This window comes from Spermophilus citellus (genome assembly GCF_964194105.1).
Source record: "Spermophilus citellus genome assembly, chromosome: 12".
Classification (NCBI taxonomy): Eukaryota; Metazoa; Chordata; class Mammalia; order Rodentia; family Sciuridae; genus Spermophilus; species Spermophilus citellus.
In genome coordinates this window covers 92,803,378-92,829,985 of record NC_138198.1, presented here as the reverse complement: position 1 = coordinate 92,829,985, position 26,608 = coordinate 92,803,378, and the positions used below count along the sequence as shown (strand labels likewise).

The following is a 26,608-nucleotide window of genomic DNA, read 5'->3' as shown; positions in this document are numbered from 1 at the left end:
CTGTGATTCCGGGTTTCTATGAAGTGCTACAAAGACTCAGATCACAATTTTCAATTTAGTAGTTCTCTAAGGGCCTCCTAAATCGGAAGTTAACTCATTTTTTCCCCCATATAACATATTACCTGTCGTTCTCAGGCAGGTTCCTCTCACAGTATCAAAATATGTACCTTCTTCTGAGGAATGGGAGTGAGATTGAGACAGAAATTTGGTCTGAAATCAGAAAACCATTTCCTAATTTTACATTTGTCTCTGCTCCTGTGACATGAGAAAGTCTGATTTTATCTCTCAAGCTCTTTAAAATGGGAAAGCTGACAGTGTTATTCACATATGACAGTTTTGAATATTGTAAATGTAATAACCACCTAAATGACTTGTATGATTAAAGCATTTGAAAGTTTAAAGCAATTGATACTACTGAGATGAATCTATTATAGTTCTTTATGTTTCAATAAATCAGAATAATTTGGTTGTTGTGGAAGGATACCAATCCTTCAACAAGTATCTAAATCATAATAATGCTTTAAATTTGTCACCAAAACTCTCATTGAATTCCCATCCTTTGGGATGCCAGTAAGATAATTAACACCTCTAAAATTAAAAGTGATGGGTTTTTACTTCATTGAGAGAGAGAAAGAGAGAGAGAGAGAGAAGGATTGAGAGCAAAGGAAGACTTGTGAAAATATCTTGGATATCCAGTAATGAATTGACATGAGGAAAAAACTCTCAAATATTGACTATAAACATCAAGGGAGTTGGAAATCAGAAATCTTAAGGCCACAGTAAGATAAATTGCATCAGCTGGGATACAATCTGGAAAATGGAGCCCATTCTATGTCATCTAGAAAAGCTTTATACAAGGCACTATTTACCATGGTGTTGGAAGAACTGAAAAACCAAATAGAGGATAATGAAGCAACCCAGGAATTGATAATAGAAGAGACTGCTTCTAAGCCAAAAGAGGAGGAAAAGAGCTGGTGTCACTAGAGCCCAAGAGGCAATGCTGCAGATCCCTTCCCAAGGGTGATTCTTCCTGGCAGGAACTGGGATACAGACAAGATTTACTCCATGCCTAGACAGAAAGATTACCTGAATCAGAGAGGGTGCATATGTAGGGTAGGGGAGACACACACAGGCATTTTATCTTTGTTCTATGATTTGTCTGTGCCAGTGTCTATGTCTAAACAGTGTCATAAGGCAATAGGCAAAGTTACCTAAGAATGAAAGTTACCTAATGATGTTTGCAAAGGAAGAAAGAGAAGTGGATATGAGAGCAGACCAACCAATGACCAGTGTGTAAGATTAAGGGGAGTACGTGGGCCCTTTGGGGTATTTATGTTAAGATTTACTTGTCTTGTAAATTCTCCCTGCATCAGAATGTTGGGGATGAGAGCCTCAGACTCCTCCCTGAGCAGCCCTGGCATGCTCACTGCAGAAGAGAGAAGACCTTCTGGGAGGTGAGGGCAGGAAGTTTGGGAATAAGACTTGGCAGAATAGGCATTCTAATCATTCACCTCTAAGCTACTCTAAAAGGTTGGGCTCCTAACAGATCTACCATGATCACAGGGTTTCTCCCTTTGCACAGGGTGCCCAAATGCAACACACTTCCCCAGCTAGCTAATGGCAGAAGATACCAAGAGAAAAACCTTTCATTCCGCAATTAGAGATAAAAGGCTTAAATTGCAGGTACCTGGTTGAAGTAACATTTTTCTGGGGAGGAACTGTAGTCAAGGATAATCAGCCAATCAATTTGTCAATCTATTCCTCTGCAAATTGACATACAGAGAGCCAGCATGCACATGACCAGCTAGAGGATTAGCTATCCAGAGGGAAAAGAAAGCATGAGGGACCCAGAGAACAAACTGATGATTTTAGCAATCGCTCTGGGGTGATAATCTACCTACTATGTGAGCAAAGCCCACAGTGACTTCAGCATATGTGAATGCGTAGAGGGCACATAGTTCTGCTTCATAGGGACCATAAGGATTCTAATAATTCTAATCACCCCTTAAAGAACTTCCTTCCCAGGAGTGGATTAGTCAAGGTCATCAAGGTGATGCTTTTCCCAAGGTAAGATCTGAAGCTTTTGAATTAGACATTTACATAAATGCTTGGAGTAAAATCTTATCCTTTCATGAATGCTAAAAATGGATCCACTCTGGCAGTAGTACTTTTGTTTTGATAAAAGGAATGAATAATTACTTTGGGCATTTTTTTTTCTGAAATTTTCTCAGAGATTCATAACACAGGATTAATATATCCTCATACTCAATCTTTTCCAACCTGAATTTCAGGTGTATCAGTCTATTTAGTTAAATTGGAATCCACAGTTGCTTCCTATGATTACATATTCAACCAGCTAGTTGTTGGATATAATTTGTATTACTTTCTCACATATGGCTAAAATTTTGTATAAGAAAGGCTTCTAGAGTTACTGACTCCAACCAGGATAAATTAAACCCAAAGTTGTTGAGCTTGAAGTTTTTAGTACTGAAATTGATCTGAATTTTTAACAATCTCCCCAGAAAATCCTGAGGTAATTAAAATTTGAGAAACCTGATGCACATCTCTCATAATTCTGTGTGGTGTTACAGATCCTTACACATGGTAGAAAATCCCTTATATTTGTCACTGTATCCATGTTATGTTGCTATGTAAAAATTATCACCGCCTTGACAGATTAAAACAACACCTGTATCTCAGTGTTCTATGGCTCAGAAGTCCAGCAGACTCTACTGGGTTCTTTATCACAAGGTCAAAATAAAGGTCTCAGGCTGGTTAGGCTCTGATGTAAAGGCTCTACCCTGTCTCAAAATAAACTAATAAAAAGGGCCAACAATAAAATAAAAAAAAAAAGTTTTACTGACAAAAAAAAAGAAACTATGATATATATATATATATATATATATATATATATATATATATATACACACATAGTGGAATATTACTGGAATATTACTTAGCACTAAAAGAAAATAAAATTATGGAATTTGCAGGCAAAAAAAAAAAAAAGGGGCTGGTGATGTGGCTCAGTGGTTAAGTGCCCCTGGGTTTAATTCTTTGTTTAAAAAAAAAAAAATATCTAGGTTGTTGGCAGAGTCTAGTTCCTTCTGGCTATAAAACTGAGGTCATTGTTTCCTTGCTGGTCATCAGAAGGGACCTCTGTCAGTGTCTTAAATCTGCCTGCATTTCTGCTTACGAGGTTTTTTTCCATCTCCAAGCCAGCAATGGCATATTGAAAAACATCTGTACTGTGACTCTCTTTGACTTCTTCTTTTTAAATTTTTTTTTATTTTTCTTTTTTATTTGTTTTAATTAGTTACACATGACAGTACAATGACCTTGACATATCATACATTTGAATCAGATGGGATACAATATCTCATTTTTCTGAGTACACAGGTTGCAGAATCACATTGGTCTCCCGCTAAGCAGAGAAAGCTCATGTGATTAGATCAGGCCTGCCCGGATAATCTCCCTAAGATCAACCATACCACATCACATAACAGTGATGGGAGTGATGTTTAATCACTGGCAGATCCTGAAAACTAGGGTGTGTAATCTTGGGTAGGAGGTGTCTCTTAGAATTCCTCCTATCACAGCCTATTAAATAATATATATGGTAAGTTGTTAAAAGAAAAAAACCTATAAGCCTGTAGAAAGAAGGCTCACACTCTTCCTCAAGCAGACACTAAGTAGCTATACAATTATGAACTCCTGTGATGGTCCACTTCAATTAATAGTTATTAAATATTTACCAGGTGCCTATCAAAATTAATAAATGAATAAGAACTTTAATTTTCTTGTAGTAGTTTACACTCTAGAGATAGGGAAACTTCTTTGATCTTTAGATAATTTTATCAGAATTATTTCTCATATATTATAAAAAATAATTCTGTATAACTTCTAAGCTTTGATTTCTATACTCCTGGCAGGTAATGAAAATGTTAAAATCGGGAATATTTGACTGACTTATATCTTTCCCATCCTTCTTCAAAGTAATCTCTTTACAGGCTAAGCACCCTTCGTTCTTTGACTATGTTTCATTAAATGGCTTCAAATCTCTTCAATATATAACTTATGTTCTTAAAGGAACACAGTCAATTCACTTCACATTTCTGTTCCTCTATTTTCTCAAATATTCCTGCTAGTTTTAATGTGGCTAGTTTTGTACTCACCCAGGATATAAGAGCCTCTCAACTAGTTCCTAGATTTTTCATAGGGAAATTGTGCTGAATATTTTTGTTGAGTCAAATTGTCCGCGAGGAAAAGGAAAGCCCAAAGTTTCCTATTCCACCATCTTGCTATTCCTGTGTTTTCTCAAAAGTTTTTTTTTTTTTTAGATTAAAATAAATGGTGTTTGGCTAAATCAAGCAAAACCAATATAGAAATATTGATCATCAATTGAAGGAGGACTAGAGGATCTTCCAAAGTATGAAGGAGTTGAGCACATAATAATATGGAAAGACAGGAAATAGAAAAATGATGGCAACCTCAGTGATCGTAGTTTTTACACTTTTCTCTCTGGAGGTTAACATAAAAAGATCTAGTTCTAACATAAAAAGATCTATTTCCTCTGTTTCACATCTTCAAATTCTTCCAAGGTTGCATGAGAACATGCCTACTGTAGCCTATACTTGTGAATTAGGAGGAGAATGCGTGCACCAGATTGCTATCCCTGTGGGTCCTATGTGTCTCACCATCACACAACTTTCTATGCATCCAAAGATGCTTCTATCAAGTACTTACCATGTGTTTCTTTCTTTTTCTTTTACTTTTTAAAATTTATATATGACAGCAGAATGCATGACAATTCTCTTTACACATATAGAGCACAATTTTTCATATCTCTGATTGTATACAAAGTATATTCACACCAATTCGTGTCTTCATACATGTACTTTGGATAATAATGATAATCACATTCCACCATTATTTATAATCCCTTGTCCCCTCCCTTCCCCTCAAACCCCTCTTCTCTACCTAGAGTTTATCTATTCCTCCCATGCTCCCTCTCCTCAACCACATACATCCACATGTTTTCCAGGATGGTCCTAAATTTAAGTCATGTCCAACTGTGGCATGATGTTGAGATAACATATTTGTATGAAGCCCAGTGATGTTCATTCCTCTTTTAGTTCTGAAACAACTAAAATTATGGAATTAATGGATTAATTTATATATTTACCAAGCACTCTGTATTCAATAGTTGAGACAAAAGTTACGTAAATGAGGAATGAGACACTGGAAAACAAAGAAATCCAGATAAACATTGTATTCTTAGTTTTGTATCTGGTTCCAAATCGTAAGGTTTATTTATGACAACCAAGTTCCCACTACATATTCCAGAGTTTAATTTATTCAGCTGTCAATTCAACTGCTCAGGGACCTTTTCAGGATGTCATGGAATGAGGTCTTGCTTCTGGCTACGCTCTCTGAGGTTCTACCTGCTAACCCATTTTGTCTTTAGTCAATTTTTGTTCCCTAGATAGTCAGGATTAATGACCTCAGCCAACACATGAGCCTCTTTTATAATAGATTCCCTTAGTTGCCTAAATGATGTGAATGATTGGTGTCTAAAACTCTCTTATTGGAAGTGTCCCCCTATAGGCCAGCACTGCCTACATTTGTAGGGAGGAATGGAGATGAGTGTGACTTCTATCTCTAGAAAGTCTTGTACTACAGATTAATACTGGGGCTTTGAGAGAGAGCTAGCCCCAGCTCTCAGTCGATGGTTTGGGATATACTACATCCTGAAAGGCAGCCCGTTAAGCTCCTGTGTTATCTATCTCCCAGTGAGTGGCATTGCGGCCCAGGTTTTAATACCTCCCCCCATTTTTTTTTATAAGACCACTAGTTTGTCAGTGACAGAGCAGAGACTAAGAGTATTAACTCCAAAGGAAATTCTCAACCTGTTTCATTTCTTTTACCAGGCTGTGGTTTCCTTGTTTTACATCAATGTTGTATGGGAAAAATTTGCAGTGTATAAACCATCCTGAGATCTGTAGGTGGTGGCGTTAAAGGAAGAATTGGCAAGAAATGCAGGACCAAGATGAGAGTAAATGTTCATAGTGCTGAAGATAAGTCACTACCCCAGCTAGAATTAAAGGAATCGAATAAAACTGCTTTGCCCCATTGAAGTTTGCAAGTTTCCCAAAGTGTTCTGTACTTTCTTAAGATCATATGATTGGACACTTTGCTCTCAGTATAAGTACAGATCATGTGGTGATGGACCATGTGGGCCAGTTCCTGACCATGTGTATATACTCTGTTCATTCTGCTCTGAGTGCCCTCTCTTCATGATCTCACTGAGAAAACTTAGGTTTGACAAGAAAGATAAGTCATATTTACAGGAAACATCATACCATAGATCTAATAATAAAGATTACCTTCTATTCTAGTCATGTTTTGATATACATAGTTGCGAACAGAGATATTTAACACAGTTCTTAGCATCTTATGAAATATTTCATCCTTCTTTTTACTACTTGTATTTTAAAAAAATCATTCAAAATGTCTTCGGTAACTATCCAAGAAATAGTGAATATAATAATCTTAGACTAGCTTTGTTATAAGGAGAGTAAACAAAAAGATTTATTGCTTGAAGTTCTGTCTATATAGTAGATTTCCTTCTCTATCTGTGCTTATCCACGAAAATAATAGTAGGCACCACTGCTGAATTTCACAGGATCGTGGAAATCTGATCATAATCAGCTGACATTTTTCATTTTCATTCAATTGTTTATTAAGAATTTATTTTAACATAATACATAAAAATTAAAGAATAAGCTGTTTTGTGGTGAGTTTTGGGCAATCTGTTCATGCATCGCTGGGTCCTGAAAAAGCCCATTTCTATGTATTGCACTACCATTTGATGAAAGTGTGCTATTGATCGTGTTCAAATGTGTTGAATGGTTCAGATGGTATTCAGTCCATGGTGGCCAACTAGGTAAAGAGTCAAGAGCAGTTGTCAGAATTCAAAGTCACCCAGTGAAAAATACAGTACCTTACACTGAACCTTTGGTTGTACTGACAAAAATTCTTCTATAGGGGGTTGCTTTAGGCTCCATACAGAATCTATGATATATACCAGGATACCATCTGATACCTACCATCTAATCTGTTTTCAAGTACTTACTCCTCTGGGCAGGTAGGTGGGTGGTTCTGTGACTTAAACAATAATCCCAACAGCACTACAGGAATAAATTTGAAGTCAGCCAAGATCCTGTCCAGTTCTAAGACACTCGTTCCAAATATAAGCTTTTTGTAACGAGTCTTGTTTTCTTCGTTGCTTTCCAGCTTTTCAGAATACTGTATTTTCCGATTTATTATTGGCACAGTAAAAATGAAACAAAACAACAACAACAAAAAACCCACTTGATTTATAGCTGGGCTAAATGCTAATTTAGGGAAATTTCCTTTTGAATCACATTAATTTTAGCTTCAATTAAAACATTTCTTTTCAGAATTACTTACCCCAAATCTGTGACATTTGTTCATATAACTTAGTTATCAGTTAATGAGAATTCATGATAAGTCCATGAACCATTTCTTTCTACAAATTGTCACGTTTTCCAATAGAATGAATATTATTACATGACAGTTTCTTATTTCTATTACCCAATCAATGTGTTTTCTGGTATATTTTTGCCTATGTTCTGTCAGCTTTCTTTGAAAACATTGAACTGCTATGTAATAATTACCTTAGATTTATTTAAAATTTAACATGAGATTTTATCATACATAGTACTTGCTGTATGAAATGGAGCATCAAAACTTCCACAGTATTAATTGGGTTCTAACTTGTGGCAGAAAATTGCTTTACAAATGAGTTCCCAATACATGAATGTCATACACAGATATGTTAATGTATTGCTTGTGACATTTGTTCTGTTTATCAATATCAATATCAATACCTACATCTATAACTATAGCAATATCTATAGTGTTAACCTTGTATAAAATTCTAGGCTGGATTCTGTTGAACAACACAAAGAAGCATAAGATGTAAAATGCTACCTTGTAGAAATTTACTGTTAAGTAGATTAACAAAACATATTTTTAAAGTCACAAGATGACAAAGTGTTAAAAGCTGAAATATCAGACTAAACAAACTCCCACTGAAACCTGCCTTATCAGGACCAGGGTTAGGGATTTGAGACCCTGTGACAGTTATGATTATTTAGGTGCAATTTAAGACAGGTAAAATAAGTAGCATGGCATCTAGTTCAAAAACATTTATCCTGGAATCCATGAATAGATCAGTGCCACAACTTGAGAGGGAGTTAGATGAAGAAAGTATATGAATATATACAGATGAATATATATAAATAAATATAAATGTATGTAAATGAATATATATACCTATATGTGTATATATATATATATATATATGGGTGTGTGTGTGTGTGTATGTATATATATATATATATATATATATATTCATTTACCACTAACTGAAATTTAATATTTTATTCTGACTGTAGGCAATAAAACACAGTGATATTCACAGTAACTGTGACTTTGGCAACAGACTAAATCACAGATATTTTCAAATCACCTTGTAGAATATCAAAATGTTTATGCATGTCATTTTCCATAAAATACAAGTTATTTAAAACCCTAAAAACAAGTCAACAAGGTAAAAATAGTGTTTTATAAATTGTTTGGATAATTAAGAAGCCATTGACAAACTATTCCATTACTAAACATTTAAAACATGAAAAAATGCTCACCATCTCTAGCAGTCAGAGAAATGCAAATCAAAACCACCCTAAGATACCATCTCACTCCAGTAAGATTGGCAGCCATTATGAAGTCAAATAACAACAAGTGCTGGCGAGAATGTGGAGAAAAGGGTACACTTGTACATTGCTGGTGGGACTGCAAATTGGTGCGGCCAATTTGGAAAGCAGTTTGGAGATTCCTGGGAAAGATGGGAATGGAACCACCATTTGACCCTGCTATTGCCCTTCTCGGACTATTCCCTGAAGACCTTAAAAGAGCATGCTACAGGGATACTGCCACATCGATGTTCATAGCAGCACAATTCACAATAGCTAGACTGTGGAACCAACCCAGATGCACTTCAATAGATGAATGGATAAAAAAAAATGTGGCATTTATACACCATGGAATATTATGCAGCACTAAAAATTGACAAAATCATGGAATTTGCAGGGAAATGGATGGCACTAGAGCAGATTATGCTTAGTGAAGCTAGCCAATCCCTAAAAAACAAATACCAAATGTCTTCTTTGATATAATGAGAGCAACTATGAACAGAGTAGGGAGGAAGAGCAGGAAGAAAAGATTAACTTTAAACAGAGACATGAGATGGGAGGGAAAGGGAGAGAAAAGGGAAATTGCATGGAAATGAAGGGAGACCCTCATTGCTATACAAAATTACATATAAGAGGTTGTGAGGGGAATGGGAAAATAAACAAGGAGAGAAATGAATTACAGTAGATGGGGTAGAGAGAGAAGATGTGAGGGAAGGGGAGGGGAGATAGTAGGGGATAGGAAAGGTAGCAGAATACAACAGTCACTAATAGGGCATTATGTAAAATTGTGGATGTGTAACCAACGTGATTCTGCAATCTGCATTTGGGGTAAAATTGGGAGTTCATAACCAACTTGAATCTAATGTATGAAATATGATATGTCAAGAGCTTTGTAATGTTGTGAACAACCAATAAAAAAAATAAAAAAATAAACATTTAAAACATGAATCATATTGGGATTGGGGAAAGTTTTGTTATGGTCCAATTGATAGTGACTTAGAGATAGGAATGGAGGTAAACAGACTCTCCTCAGACCAGATTTGTATTGTTAGTGAGTTTTTCCAGGTATCTCCCCTGGGACAATGATTAATGTTTTTATAATACATGCAGGAAAAAAAAATAATGCACGGTGTCACATCCACAACTGTCTAAAATGTGCAAATCCTGTGGCAGTCTATGAAACAAACTTACTTCTGTACTCTTCCAGTTCTTTCCTGCCTCTGGAGCTATCTGTCTATCTATCTATCTATCTATCTATCTATCTATCTATCTATCTATTTATTTTTTTTGCTCTCTTGTAAACTGGGTTAGCCTCTACCATCACCATGATGCATGCACATGTATCTCACCTTCTTCACATCCCACCTCTTATTAGAGGCCTTTCCAATTGCCCTTTGTCCCCCTTGATGTGTAGGTGACCTTCTCAGAAGAGCTTTGTGTATTCATTATGCTTTATGTGAAATTCACATGGACCAGACACTACTTTCTACCTGACGCTGTAATTCTTCTGTGATAGCCTCAGGTAAGATCAAGTTTCATAGAGTCTTTGGGCTTATGATGCCAACAACAGTGCCTTACCCAAAATAGGTATTTCATAACATTTTAAAGAAAACAATATAAATAATACACCTTACCTCCTCATTGATAGGCCAGACAGTTGTATCATTTGATTACCATGCTGACATTTAGTTAAATTTATCCCACTACCTTCTCTGTATTTCCTCCTTAAATTAAATCTCATTCTAAGAAGGATTTAAGAGCTACCAAGCAGAAGTCTTAGAACCACCCTTCTATAGAATTAATTTTGTAGAAAACAAACAGTTTTTATTTTCTTGCCTTGAATAAAAGCTGTTTTATTATTTTAAACTCAGTGTCCTCCACCCTTTTAGTGGTACGTGTATTTATTCATATCAGTGCATATGTCTTTGGTGTGAATGTTTTGACTTTGCCATGTGGCATTGCTCTTTGTACATATTTAAGATTACATCGCTAAGTAGCATATGATCTTGCAAATGAAAATGGGAGATTGCAGTTTTAATTATCGTAACATTGAGGCCTTGCAAGTGTAGAACTTTTGTAGTCAGAATTGAGGTTTTTGCCCAGAAGATAACTGAAGATAATACTGAGAACAAGACTGTATAATTAAATAAAAAAGATATATTTTAGAGGATAAGTAAAATAGGAAAAGAATGGACATGTCATCACAAGTTTTTGAAGAAAGAAAATAAGAAAAATAAGGAATGAACTTCTAGGTAGCAAGTACACATGGACCAAAAGGCCTTAAGCTAGAAATGATTCAGGGAGTGAGAATGTGCCTAGGATCCAGACTAGAAAGTGCTAGAGAGAATCAAATCAGATCAGATTACCTGGTTTGTATTGTAGCATAGAAGGAAGTTATAGTGTAAGATGTACGGTGCGATCTCACAATATATTAGACAAGCCCCCCCCCCCCCCGTTTTGGGGGATTGGTGAGGGTTGAACCCAGGAGTGCTTAACCGCTAAGCTGTTTTTATTTTTTGAGACAGGTTTTCGCTAAATTGCTTAGGACCTCACTAAATTGCCAAGGCTGGCTTTGAATTTGTAATCTGCCTACCTCAGTTTTGGGAGCTGCTGGGATTACAGGAACACACCACCATGCTGGGCTTCATTTTTTAAAATAACAGATCCTATAACTAGGAGAAGGCATAGAACAGAAGCCAGGAAGCATAAAAGGGAGTTACAACTAAAATCCTTATTTTGCAAATAGATGTTTGAAAAATTTTTTAACTTTCTGTTTTTATATTAAGGTACTACTCTTTTGGAGCAGGGTTTTTCCCATCTATATTTTGAGTTTAGAGTTAGTTTTATGTTAAGATATGAAAAGGAAATTTTCTAAGGGTGCATCAAAGGACTTAGTGGTAAAAGACTACAGTGCATTTGAGGAAAAATGGTAAAAAGATTTTTGGACTCTGTGATATCTGACCTGGATTTTAGGACTGAACTTCCAAGTACTAATCTTAAAATGAGGATGAGATATATTTATATATATTTTCCTGTTCTTTTTGCCCAAGGCTCTTGGCCTAAAGGCCATAATGAAGAACTACTGAAAATGACTGTATAAGAAAGTAGGTCAGGGGCTTTGAGAGATTCACACACACACACACTCACACGTGTTATAGGAGACGGTTACAGTTAATTCTTTATATAAAACTAACAACCCACTGAATCTGGTGCGTTTAAAACTATCATCATATAAAACACTGGTTGGGACATTCAAAACAACTTAAACCGTATTTCTAAGGTGTCTCCTGATTGAGGAAGTGGGCAGTAGGAATGGAGAAAGAATAAAACGAAGAGTCTGCCACTCAGGGTTACTGGACCTTCTAGACAAGAGCTTTAGTCAAGTGAACTTGGCAAGGTTTCCACCACCCTAGATCTGTCCCATTAAAAGTGACCACAGAACATCCAACTGCCCTCCTGATGTCACTAGATTCCACACCACCCTGTCATCACATTCCACATTCTCCTCTGTTGCTAGGTACCCTGGGCTCTCTTATTTTCCAAAGCTCCAGGTGCTGTTTTCCCTTGGGACTCAAATACAGAGTCTTTGGTTCAAATGCTATGGTACCCAGGCTGAATCCTTGAGAGAAGAACCTTCACCAGGGCCTGTGAACCTGAAGGCCATCCCCACAGCCTACACACGACACTACGTAGCGGGTGGTTCCCACACGCCAGCAGCCACTCAGGATGGAGCAGACCATGTTGGGTAAGGAAGCAGATTGCCCCTTTCAGGCAGTGAACTGACGTGAATTGGTTCCCATAATCAGGAGTCTGAAGTCTGTGATTTTAATTTCTAAATAAGTACCTTTAAAGAAGAGAGAACAAGAACCTTCAATGTGGTTACATGAAGCTCAACAATATTAAATTGCTTATTTATCCTCAGCTTACTATTCACTCTCTGTTCTTGACTGAATTTTTAAAATTAAAGACATCAAAAACTTTGTTTTAAATTTTGATTTATGGAACAGTACCATGAGACATTATTTTTTTAACCGCTTAAATTACAAAATTGGTGAACGTGTATTTGATACAAATGAATATAAATCAGTCATTTGTTCTTTACAAAACATACTCATTTATTCAGGAAAGAAATATGTAAAGCTCTTGAATTTGGTTACCTTGGTAACATCTGGAGTGAACTACTCCATCTAAAAATATTTCTCCTTTATTGTTTATATTTTATGCTGAAGCTATAATTAAATGACATTTATTAAAGTCTCTCATGATAAATGATGTTTATCTTACCTAAAAATGAGTAAATGATATAGTTTTATGAGATATATGTGGTGATTTAAGATTAAAGAAATAGATAAGGCATGTTTAATTTTTAACTATAAAAGAAATTGAATTTTTATGTTAATGTGTATTTAATTTTTAATTATTTAGGGTTATTTATTCATTATTGCTAAGGCTTTTTATGTTAAGTGTTTAGTACCTTTTTTAAAAGGATTCTAGTACACAAATGCTAAATCATATTTTTCCTTCATAAATTAAATATAAGTAATTGAACTATATTTGAATATGTCCATTATGATTCTTTTTGGACTTTCTTAAAAAGAAAAAAACTTTAAAAATCAGAATTAACCTGTTTTACATTAGCATAAGGGCTTCAATTCAAATAAAGAGACATGAGCAATTTTCTAAATTAGTTATACAAATCCTCCCCCTAATTCTGTACGTCAAAGCTCTGGACATTTTATCGTTAAAAGCTTATTTTTTTATTTCCCAAATTAATAGCTATAAAAACTGCTGTGTCATTACTTATGGGTAGTTTCCTATGTTATCTTGCATATATTCTGCATGTATGAATTCTTTTATTGGGCAGGAGGATGGGGATTGAGCCTAGGGGTATTTTACCATTGAGCTATATCCCTAGTCCTTTTTATTTTTTATTTTGAGACTGAGTCTTGCTAAATTGCTTAGAGCGTCCTTACATGGCTGAGATTTGCCTCTAATTTTCCTCCAGAGTTGCTGGAGTGAAAGGAGTGGGCCATCGCATCTGGCCATAAACTTTTTTGAATTGGTATATAAAAAGAATAATTGAGTAGAATGTGATATCCGAATATGTTAGTACTCTTTTTTAGAAAATAGTTTTAAAATTCATTTTAAAATACTGTTCTGAAAATTAAATTTAAACATAATGCCCTGTGTTTTCATTCCTTATTAAAGCCCTGAACTTCATCCTGGGCCCTGGCCTCTCCTGTGTCCATTCTTACTTGTTTTGTTTGTAAATCTCTGTGGTTGTCCCTTCTTCTATATTGGCACTACTTTAGTTTGAGCTTTCAAAGATGCCAGCTTATATGACATCTAAAATATCATTGTTTTCCACGTCACTTCTCACAATAAAATTAAAATTGCTTCTGTTTGTTCTCAGAGTCAACTCCAAGCCCTTTGATATACAAAACACTTCCTGGGGTGCTCTCATCCTGTTAGATTTATCTCCCTTCATTTTCTCCTTGGTGCTTTAGCTTTCATCCTTCTCACCTGCCCTGTGTGTCCTTCCACCTGAGACTTTGCAAAGCTGACACTTCTATAGGGAATGCTCTCCCCAGACTTCAGCGGCTCATGGCTTACTCATCCTGTGGAATTTGACTGACATTACCTTCTTTAGAAAGCCTGCTGTCTTATTCCTTGTACTGGATTATAGCCTTTTTGCTCTGCATTTGAATTGCATGTTTAATTCTCTCTATTTTTTTTTAATTATCTGTAAACTCATTGAGGCAGAGTCTGTAGAGGCCAAATTTTTGAACCCATATGGGCCACAGGATAGGCCCTTAAGAAATGTTTGTGGAAAACATGGATGAACAGGAGATATAGTATTCCTTTAGAATTTAAATATTTCCATGAATATAATTTATTTTAAGGTACAAAGTATTTTATTCCACCCACAAATATAATGAATACTTGATAATATTCAGAAATCAGACAAGAAAATCAAAAGTAATGAATATTATGCCTCTTGTTTGCTTACATTCATATAGTTTCCTTAATAGCCTTTAAAGAAAACAATTGTACACCTCTGTCCATCATAATTCTTTATAATTAGTAGCAAATTCTCATATAGGTAAAGATGAATTAATTAAGAAAACAGAATATTGTTTTGTGTAAACTTGGTCTATGTGTTTTGTTTTCAGAAATTTGGGATCATATTGGCTACACTATCTAAAGTTTTCTAGCCAGTACTTTATGATTCACATTTTTCTTTATCTAAAATTGGACTATTGAGTGACTGCATAATATTCGAACCATTCCAACATTTATTAATCCAGTATTCTATTTTTGTTGCTTTATGTCACCTCCAAATTTTTGCTACTCAAATTAACACTGATGTTAAGTGTATTTTTTTTAACTTATTCAGAGACGTACATAATGATTAGGCTTCTTAGGTTTAAAAATCTCAGAAGTGTAATGACCATAGCAAAGTTTATGAGCACTTCTAGTGTTTTAGATGCATATTAAAACTCATAAAGGTTGTACCAATGTACATCTCCATTAACCAGTGATAGGTAATGCTTTTCATTAGAGACTTCTTGGTAAATCTGGATATTCTCACTGGAGAAATAAAATCTATTTGCAAAGTAATTGAGAAATTATTTTATTCTTTGTTTAAATTTACTTTGAGATGACATTTGGTATTCAACTGTTTATTTTATCTTCTTCATATTATTTCATGTCTTGTGCTTTGATGTGCCTGTTAGATTAAAAATAACAATAGCTGCATTGCAAGGTTACTGTTTAGGTTAAATTACATATTATATATAAAATTAGTTGGCACAATGTCACACACAATAGGAACTCAGCAAATGCAAGTTGAAGTCGAAAAGGAGAGCATATTAATTAAAATAAAAATATAAATTTTTCTTTCCAACAGATGATTCTGCTGCAGAGAGCTTTAATGGCAATGAGACTCTGGGGCACAGTTCAATTGCTTCAGGGGGAACACACAGCAGGGAGATGGGAGACTCCAACAGTGATGGCAAGACTGGGGTGGAACAGGATGAACAGCCACTGAATCTGAGTGACAGTCCCCTCTCTGCACAGCTGACTTCGGAATACAGAATAGATGATCACAGCAGTAATGGGAAAAGCAAATATAAGAATCTTCTAATTTCTGACCTCAAGATGGAACGAGAGGCGAGAGAAAATGGAAGCAAGGTAAGGTCATGTTACAATTTCCAGAGAATTTTTAAGTTGTTCATGAAGGTCACAAAGAAGCATCTATATGTGCTGGAGGTAACTATTGTGGCCAATAAAATATTTAAAGCAAATCCCCAAAATATGTTACCAAGAATCTTATAATCATGCATATTGTGTGTCCATAAAATATAATTTCAGTAAAAACGATGAGTAAATTGGATCATGTCTCAAAACTCTTGGTATTTTTGACAGAATTGCCTGATTTCATGTATCTCATTTATATAATCTACTTATGGATCTGTCTCTGGGAATTTATAGAGCTCAGGTGTGAAAGTTTCAGTCTCAGTACACAATTTTCAACTATAAAAAGATCACTATCTTGTTTCTCTAGATTGGATAGGTGTGTGTAGCAATAACATTTCAATTAAATTCTCCAGTTTGCTTTAGAGACCTGGGGACTGTGGTCAGTAATTTACTTTCTGGCACCAGAGAACTATTTAGTGTCAGTTTCCTGGATGAAATCTGTGGATTAAATACCCACTTAAAGAAGTGATTCATCATAAATTATATTACACAAAAGTCAGAAACATGTTTCAGACATATTATCTAAATTTTCTAGATTCTTTGCCTTAGGCTTCGTGACAACCACCCACCAATTCTCAAATGCTTTATTTTTAAAAATTAAGCTTAAATGTATACAATTTTGAAATTGCTGAGGCTGGTGAATTTTCTGTGTACCTTTTGAAGATGTACTTTAGGGACACAGGAGGATTTTTATGCAATGTACATTTTTATGTCCTTCTCTTGCCTCTACCTGTAAGATGGAGTTGTAGACTGGTTTCTGACATGCATTCCTAAAAATGAAACATCTTAATCTGGATTAATTTCTGAATTTGCTGAGGCACTATGCTTCCTAAATTGGCTCTATTTAAATCGTCTCCTTGCCTGAGGGTGTGTCGTTTCATCTTCTTTTAAGCAAGTCACTAGACATCACCAGACACTTAAGCTCTTCTGCCTGCGGGAGGCTGCTACAACTTTTGCTGTGGTAAATTGCACAAATGTCCTCAGTGGTTTGAAGCCGGATCACACAAGCACAATGATTTTATATTTGCTAACATGATCTGAATCACTGCATACATTTTACAGAACAAAATCATCCTAAACGTTTTCCCGCCCACCACATTACCCTATCTTTACAAGGATTAAAGAATCATGAAACATCCTTCTTATGCCATGTGCTTGTTCAATTTTTTTCCCTAAAATTATCCAGTGGTTTGATCTTCTCTTCTTTCTCCCCTTGTTCAATATTATCTGGGGAACTATGCTCATTAAAGCATGTTCCTGCACACATTAACCAGAATGAAATTACCTTTTGGCTCTATTAAAATAGAGTTATGAAACACAGATTGTTGGGGCTATTATCTGAGAGTAAAATAAGCAAAGGACTAGCACAGAAGGAGATACTCTTTTGAGGTAGCGTCAGTTGCCAATTATTAACCAAACAGCCAACAGAGAAGAAGCAGTGAACCTAAGAAGAATCAGAAGGGTGTACAGTATATAAAAGCCAACGAAGTTCACCTTTCAAGGAGATGTTGGTCAATCTAGTTAACAATGCTGAGAAATAAAATAAGATGAAGGTATAAAATAATGGAACTTATACTCATTTAACTCTGGATATCTGTATTAAAACATCATTAGACCTTACAGTTATACAATTAAAAAAATAAACCTGGCATACTCAAAGCAGTGGTATAGGTAGCAGAGATAGCTCACAGAAATATCAGTCTTTATTTATAAGACACTTAACTATATAGAGTTTTGGGGAAGAGGATACATATGCATAGAAAAGCTTTTTACTGCAAGTATAGGCAAATATTCTTTCCTAGGCTAAAACATAGAGTTCAAGTAAAAAAAAATATTATTTCTATTGATGTAATAGTCAAAATGTGCTTCCCAGAGGAAATGAGTCTTGAACTTGAAGGGAATGTGAGATTACCATTATTTTTCAGCCATCTCTTGCTAGATACTGTGAAGATCCTTTAATGCAGACAGGGAAGAATCTTGGTCTCAGGCTAGAGAGCCATTGGCCATTTCAATCTGTGTATGACTTCATATCATGGCACATGAGGAAGAACCTTCCATTACAACATGAAATAAACTATTTGCCACCAATTAATTCATTTGCCAAATATTTATGGAGGAGTTATACTTGTAAGATACTACTGTAGGAAGCAAAAATATGCAAATGAGTGAAGAAGGGTCCTTGCCCTTCAACAACTCCTGGTATAGCAAAAAAGGGAGCTGAATTTATGCTTAAAGTCTAATATATAAATATTTTTATACCAGGGATTAAACTCAGGGGCACTCAACCACTGAGCCACATCCCCAGCCCTATTTGTTTAGAGACAGGGTCTCACTGAGTTGCTTAGCACCTACCTTTGCTGAAACCGGCTTTGAACTTGAGATCCTCCTGCCTCAGCCTCCCAAGCTGCTGGGATTATGGGTGTGTTGCCATCATGCCCGGTTGATTATGGTCTGATTCTTTAAGTGATACAATGTCATATGGACAGGGTGAAATGAGAGAACGAAAGTGGGGAACCCAAGGGACCATACTGATTCTTTTTTTGTTTTGTAGAACAGATTTTTTTTCTCTTTGGAAAGTTTAATAAAGTTGACAAATTTCTATTAAGACAGGGAAAAAGTATGAAACAAGGCACAAATTATATTCTTTTCTCAGAAATATAAAAATAAACATTAATACAATGCTGTTCCTTCTGTTATATTAAACATAGTGTATAAATAGCCTGTGTCAATACTTTGTTATTGTTGTTCTTTTTCTTAAGGATGACTGGGGGGAGAAAGTGGTACCAGAGATGAATATAGAAGGGCAAGTTGGAATTGCTTGGATAAAGATTATTAATGGTAGAGGGTTAAGTGTGTTTTGAGGCATTCATCTATGAGAACACCTGCTTGGCTAGAGATTTGCAAGAAGCTTAGAATGGCCACAGGAGAAGAGGATGTGCAATATGACTAAGTACAAAGAGGCTGTGTCATTAAATGATTTAGGCCCCTTTAAGATTTTGGATTATGATCAATAGGTAGAGTTAAGTATGATCATCTTGTAGTCATCTTGGAATCTGAGAAAAATTATTCCGGCAATAATTGTGGTAGGGAATTAATAAGAAAGGAACTCAGGGAAGGGGAAATAAATTTGGTTAGAGAGCTACTCTAGCAACCCAAGAGAAAAATAATAACATTTAAAGTCAAATAAATGGAAATGGGAATGGAAAGCAGATATAAAAACAAATGGAACGTGTTACTTTTATACTTCTGATGTTTTATTTGCAGCACCATTATTTATAAGTCCATAGATTATATATAGCGAAACTCCTAGTGATGGCCGTTCACATTAGAATATAATATGAATAACCTCTACCTAGCCATATCCAATTAGAGTTTACATTCTAAGAGCACAGAAATAATGTTTACCTTGCTTAATGCAGTATGCTTAGTATTTGGCTTACCATCTGGAACACAATAGTTTGTCAACAAATATTTTGAAGAAATTCATAAAGGTTTATTGGATGTGGGAAGTAAGACAGAGAACATTCTAGAGTGACTCCAAGATTTTTCACTTGGTTGCCTGAGTGGATGGTGATTGCATTTGTCAAGATTCAGAGTGAGAAACATTTGGATAAGGAGTTTCAATAAATAAGGTTTACAGTGCCTTTTGCAATATCCATCGGACATCATAGTAGGTATTGGAGATACTTGTGTCAGCTGTGAAGAATGATGTGAGTTGGTGAGAGAGACATTTATAAGATTTCAGAGCAGAAGGTGTGCTGCCCAGGATATACATGCTTGATATAATCACCCATTAGGAAAAGGTGGCTAGAAAGGAGTTTGTAGAAGAACAATTATGCAAGCAGAAAAAAAGAAGGTAGCCAAATAAAGAAATGTTTTAGAAGCCAAATTGTGGCATATTTCATATATGTGTAAGTGATTAAATTAAGTCAGTCTTAGGTGAAGAAGTGACAGAGATTTAAGCCTGGATCATAGTTAGGAGAATGGATGCTAAGAACCGCATTCAAACCAGGTGGCAGGAGAAACATTTGAAGAATTAGTGGGAATTTTGACTGAGATGGAAAAGCCTAGTCATTTTAACTAGAAAGGAAACAGTATGGAATTTGTTCTGGTATTTCTTCTTGTAATCTGAATCTGAATATAAATGGCTTGAGGGCTCCTGGTTTGGGATCAACACTTATTTTATCCCATTGCTATCAGATGAAATGCATTCTAAAATTCTCTGTGATCAGTACTATCTCTTGTGGTTCCTTAGGAATGCTCCATCACTTCTGTTTGACCTTTTGAAGTGACAATACTACCATTTTTTTTTCTTCCTTGGAGGGATATAAAAGCTTAATTATATAGAATCTTTGAGAAGCTTAGATTCTTGTGAGTTTAATATTGACCTGTTTCTCAGTTTTGTTATGAATAATATCAGACAAAAGTGATTATGAGGCATTTAAAAAATAGAGAGATGAATAGAAATGCTTATAAAGAATAGCTGAGTTGGACTATGCCATTTACTGATTGCTTATTATTATGCAAATTCACTCACTAGACTAGCAGGGAATCACTTTAACCAATCTAAAAACTAAATATATGCTGTTGAAAGAGTTTAGGTGGTATTTATTTTCTTTGCTGATAGCCACATTTTTTTAAATTTTTTTTTATTTTTTTTATTGGTTGTTCACAACATTACAAAGCTCTTGACATATCATATTTCATACATTAGATTGAAGTGGGTTATGAACCCCCAATTTTACCCCAAATGCAGATTGCAGAATCAAGGGGCAACTTAATAACATTAGAATTCAGAAGTGAGAGCAGAAATGATGATGAGTTTATACGAGAAAACGTTAAGGGACTAGCTGTAGAGAAAAAGAGAAGACAATAAATTGCAAATCTAGAGCCTACGGTCTCTTCTAAAATTATTAATAGATGAGAACGGAAACAAATCCATAATTTGAACAGAGAGAAATACATGACTTAAAAACACTAAATTGTAGAGTATTCTTTTTAATTTTCTGTTTTTCTTTTAGTACTTGTTAAACAGTGGCTTCTTATTTAATATGGTGAAATATTCTTAAGCAATCTCATGAAAGGATAATGTTTCAAATAATAACTTGTGGGAAGGTGATTACCATTGAAGGCTAATGTGCAACAGTGGTTACTGCATATTTGGATTTGGGCTCAGTTCCCAAGACACCTCAGTCTTCACTTTATTTAATAGTATTGTTTTTGCCCACGTGGCCCATATTATATTTTTTCAATTAATTTTTCCATTAAATTTTTACCAAAATGAATGTTACCATTCAAATTAAATTTTCCAGAATATTAATCCTAATTACCACAAATAATTATTATGTGATTTTCTTTAGATATGATGGATAGAAGTAATATATTTTTCAAAATATCTCTTTTAATGGTTTGGGTATAATGAGATCTTTTAAATACTATGAGTAATGGATTGACTTACGAAATAATATTATCTTGGTCTTTGTGGGTATTTCAGCACATAATTGCTTCAATTTGACGATTTTCAATATCTGGCTCTCTTGGTGTTATGCAGTTATTCCTTACCAGATCTTGTGTAAGGTAGAAATAACCATATTGACCTTAATTCTAGAGAGAAACAACTGCAGTAAATATACACAATCTGTACTAGGCACTGTCATGAGTGTTGAAGGACAAAAAAAACAAAACAGTCTTTGTCATTAAGAACTCACCCTTTGTCGAGAAAGACAGATGCTAACTTAATGTCATAAGAAGAGCAGGTATAATTATCAGATGTATCTAAACAAAAGGAAATAAAATCTGGTGGCTTGTGATTCAACTGACATGATTTATACAAGTAGTTATGTGATAAGGCCTGGCATGGAACCCAAGCCTCTTGACTCTGCAGTCTGTACATTTCCTATACCCATACTGACTGATGCCGTGTGAGTCCAGACATCTCTGTGGGTCACATTGTGCCTGTGATGGGCAAGCCATTCAGAGAGATAGAGCATATTTGTTAGTCAGCTTTGCATCTCAGCAACAAAATACCTGACATAATAATCTTAAATGGAGGAGCAGCTTATTTTTGCTCACTGCTAGGTCCATGGATGGTTGGCCCTATTGTTTGGGGGCCTGTGGCAAAGCGGTATATTATGGCAGGAGAGTGTACCAGAGGAGATGTTCACCTCATGGTGAACTGGAGTGGAAGATACAGACAGGAAGGGGCCAGGGTCCCAATATCTCCTTCAAGGGCATGCCCCAATGACCTAACATCCTTCTATTAGGCACCACCTCTTAAAGCCACCACTTTCCAAAAGCACCATAGGTGGACAACCAGACACGTAAAACATGGGCCTTTGGAGGACTTAAGATCCAGGATGTAGCAGCATCTAGTATGATTCACAGACAGTTTCTTGATAAATGACAATACTTGCAACAACATTTCTTATATAAATATTTGTTTTTCTTTTTAATATGTGAATTATTTTACAAAAATAAAAATAATATATGAAAGGCCTCTATTGGAAAACTAAGCAAGTTTGTCAAACATCTATTCATTGTTTTAGTTTTTCAATGTAAACAAATGTATAATTGAGAAAGAATGGGTCTTTCAAAAGCCCTAGAATAAATTTCAAAATTACAATTTATTAATTACCAATTTGAAAGTAATCTTCATACTTTATGTATAAATATATATTATACATATATTACTTATAGGTGTATTTGGACTTATGCACATAAACACAGAGTTATTTTATTATATACTTAATTATATGGACTTCATTTCTGCTCATTAATGGGTACATTTTTCCTTCTGTGCTTAGTATATTTTTAAATAAAAACATACACAAGAAGGATAGAATATGGTATGATTCATTACTTTGGTAGTGTCGGTCATATTTGCAATCTAAGTTTAAATGTGTATAATTTTGTAAAAAAAAAAAAGAACTTAGGGACTGTAAAATCAACCACATTATAGAATAATATAATTTTTAAAACCAACAGCCACTCATTTTACACAGATTAAAAAACTGAGCCCCATCCAAGTGGCTCCTAACACCCAAATCATTTTCCTTTTGAATCATCCTGTTGCTAGGCTTACCATTACATATGATTATTTTCCCTAATATTCCTTCAGGAAGTGGGAGGGCAGAGATATCTTATAAGTGGTTACTATGCATACTGCAGTCCAATGTTTATTTCACATTTGTTATCTCAGAAGAATGAAAGAGCAAGGGTCTTCTATAATTTATATCCTGAAAAGTCCAAGGTGAAGTTGATATTTAATTCTGCGCATGCAGCAAAATATGAATTTTCACTTCCTTTTTAAACATGCAAGAGTTCATTTGGGTCAGTACAAAGTCTCAACTGGCCCTCCAGCCATTGATGCTATGCACTCATAAGTAATCTGGTCACAGCTATAAGTTTCATTTTTTTTTATCAAAATACAAAACAAAGAAAACTGACCAATTGTTAGCCTTTTATTTATTAATGGTTCAAAAATAATTAGTTTTATTTTGTATATCTTTGTATTTAACGTATTATATTTGTTTTCAGGCTTTTAATTTTGTTTTGTTTTAGGTGTGTGTGCCTGTCCATTTTACATTTGTGTTCAATATTAGAAAATATCCTAGTTTGTAGGTGAATTTAGAATGGAGAGGAGCTCTAGGAAAAAGAACTCTAGTTTAAATTAGTGCATTTCTCAAAATATTTAGTATTACCAGGATTTCTTGAAATGCTCAGTATTGACCCAAATTTGAGAAAAAAAATAAAAGAAAAAATGTTAAAACAGAGTCATAGAGTTTTACATTCCAGTTGTTTCAGTTTAATGGTTTCTGTTGTTCCTATTAATATTAAATGTTAGATGAATTCTAAAGTAGGCACCTGAAAACCTCATGATTACTGTGCATTTTTGTAGTTTTGAAATGGAGATCTTGAAGTTAGCAGGGATCAAGAGAATGACTCAGATGACAGAGTTAAAAATAAATAAAAATAAAGAATTAACTCATTCACTTATTCCAAGGATTAAAAACAAAAGATTAATAAGTGTTAAGTTTTTCCTATGTGTCAGGCACTACTCTAAGAACTAATTTATGTAATTGGTACAACTATCCAATGGAATTAGGATGCATTATTATTCCATTTTTTCCATAGGAGAAATCTGAGACTTAAATGAGTTACAAATATGGTTATATCAAGGATTATTAGAATTTGGATTTAAGCTCTAAGTAACTTGGCTCACATCTAAACTGCACCATGATGTAAGTTAAGAGGTTTTGGTATAGTCTGAAAATGAGCAGCAGCAAATTTTACTAAGACCTCCATCTATTAGTTTATGGCTCAGTTATTCCCTACTCAGAAATTCACACCTAACAACTCTGTGACCTGGGGAAATGCTGTATGTTTTGACCCTAGATACTTCACCAATAAAATGTGTATCATAATTGTTAACTTGCAGGCAATTGTAGAGATCAAATAAAGATTATGTGTATTTTTCATACAAGTGCACAATAAATGGAGCTGCACAGTAATCGTTATTGATTTCAGAATTTGGGGCTTAGCTGAATTTTGCAAGAATGTCTTCATTCATGCATATTTATTGGAGAAGCTTAATACTTATATTCAGTAGTCTACAAATTACTTACTGAGACTGGCAACTTGGGGAAGCATAGTAACTTCTTTAAGGTAGTGAATACTACTTTCTTTTTCTTTTTTGCCTCTTCTTCCTTCCTTATTTCCTTTTAGTTACTTATTGTATAGGAATCCAGAATCTACAATATACATTTCCAGAGGCATTTTTTGCATTCATTCTAAAACCTATTTCTGTGAATAGTATGCACTTAAGAAATAGATTCTGAGATATCTTGAAAGCTCTGCTTATAACAATTCTGTTGGAATCTATTCAATTAAAACATCCCTATCCCTATACCATCTATCATGATCACTCCAGCTTGAAAAATTTTTTATTTTCTAAACTTCTCGAGGAAAAAAATCAATGAAGAATGAGGAAAAGGTGACAGTATGGTGGTTGCAGAGCCTGACACTACAGTGACTTACATGCATGAGGCTTGCTCCCTGTCAAATGTTTGTTGGACACAGTGCAGTGACATGAGAATATGCTGAATTGATTTTTATCCCATCCACTTTCTCATACCAGAATTTTCTTCGTAGTGCCACCTGGCTTTACCAAACTCCTCACTATGTAAAGGACATTGAACTTCACTTAGAATATGAGTCTGATATATTCTGGATTATAAGAGATAAATCTCTTAAAACCAGAAATTCCAGAGATTCCTCCCTGAATATTTCACCATAAACTGATTCAAATGGAATGGATTTCCAGCCTGGTAACTGAGAAGATAGTATCATAGCAGGCTGGAGATATTTGGGGGTTTGTAAGATTCTGAAATTCTCAAATCACAATATGCAAACTTTGTATAAAGAAAATTAAACATTTAAAATTGATCTCATTTTGTGTTTAAGATGAAATTTTAAATACCACATTATCAAAATTATCTAAGATATGTATTTCTATACTTTCATTAACTAAGATATTTTCTAGTTTTAAACTTCTTTATTATTCATAGTTATCCCGGGTAAGAAAGCCAATAAGATACACACAGACATGTAGAATGGGATATATTATATGAGATTGGCTCATACAATTATGGAAGCTAAGAAGTCCCATGATCTGCCATCTGCAAAATAGAGGCCGAGGAAAATTAGTAGTATAGTTCCAAATGAAATCCAAAGGTCTGAGAATTAGGGGAACTAACAGTGTAAGTTCCTTTCTGAATCAGAAGACTCAAAAATAAGGAATGTCTATGTCTAAAGACACGGGAAGATGGATACTCCAGCCTAAGAAAATAGAGTAGGCTCACCCTTCTCCCTCTACTTTGTTTTACCAGAACCTCAACAGATGGGATGATGCCCACCCACACTGGGTATTCTTTACCCAGTACTAATCTCAGTTTACCAAATCCTGATCTCTTTTAAAAACACCCTTACAAACACACCTAGGAATAATGTTTTATTCAGCTATCCTGGCATTCTTTATCTAAGTTGCTACATGAAATTAACCATCACCAGTTCACCCCTTGTCACCTGGCACCCACATACCTTTTTTAAAAACTCTGCTTAATCTCCAAATGAAGAAAATAATAGGGCCATAATTCTGCCTAACATGATACATTTTGTCCAACAGAAAACAAATGAATTCCTTACCAAGAAAAAGAGTTAACATTCTTGAATATGTTTCTTCTTCTGATATCCAGTAACTTAAATACTTTTCTTGTAAAATTAATAATAAATATTGATCTAAAGTCTATATATCTTTTGTTACATGATATGACAATAGTAGAGAAAAGAAACAGATATTTGCTTAGTACATGTAGATATGCACACAAACATATTCGTAACAAAGTGGAAATACTCATGACTATTATAGTCCTTTTTATGTAAATAATCTCATGTTCATTACTGGTGTATATAATTACCTTCTATTAGATATTCTGTATTCCCTTTGCCTTCAGCAATCTCCTTCAGTTGGTCAAGGATCTTTACCTGGTGAGGGATTCACACCTTAATTC

The 26,608-nt window shown here is 34.8% G+C and overlaps 1 protein-coding gene across 7 annotated transcripts in view; it reads left to right on the top strand.

Annotated features, from left to right (window-relative positions):
* Nucleotides 1–26,608, top strand: part of NOL4 (nucleolar protein 4) — a gene marked incomplete at both ends in the record, with an annotated part of 315,002 nt that overhangs the window by 163,161 nt on the left and 125,233 nt on the right. For all 7 annotated transcript variants that reach the window (XM_081262673.1, XM_081262672.1, XM_081262669.1 and 4 more), the window contains one exon: nucleotides 15,691–15,974. In XM_081262673.1, coding sequence (XP_081118799.1) covers nucleotides 15,691–15,974 — 284 coding nt within the window. The remainder of the gene's footprint in view (nucleotides 1–15,690; nucleotides 15,975–26,608) is intronic.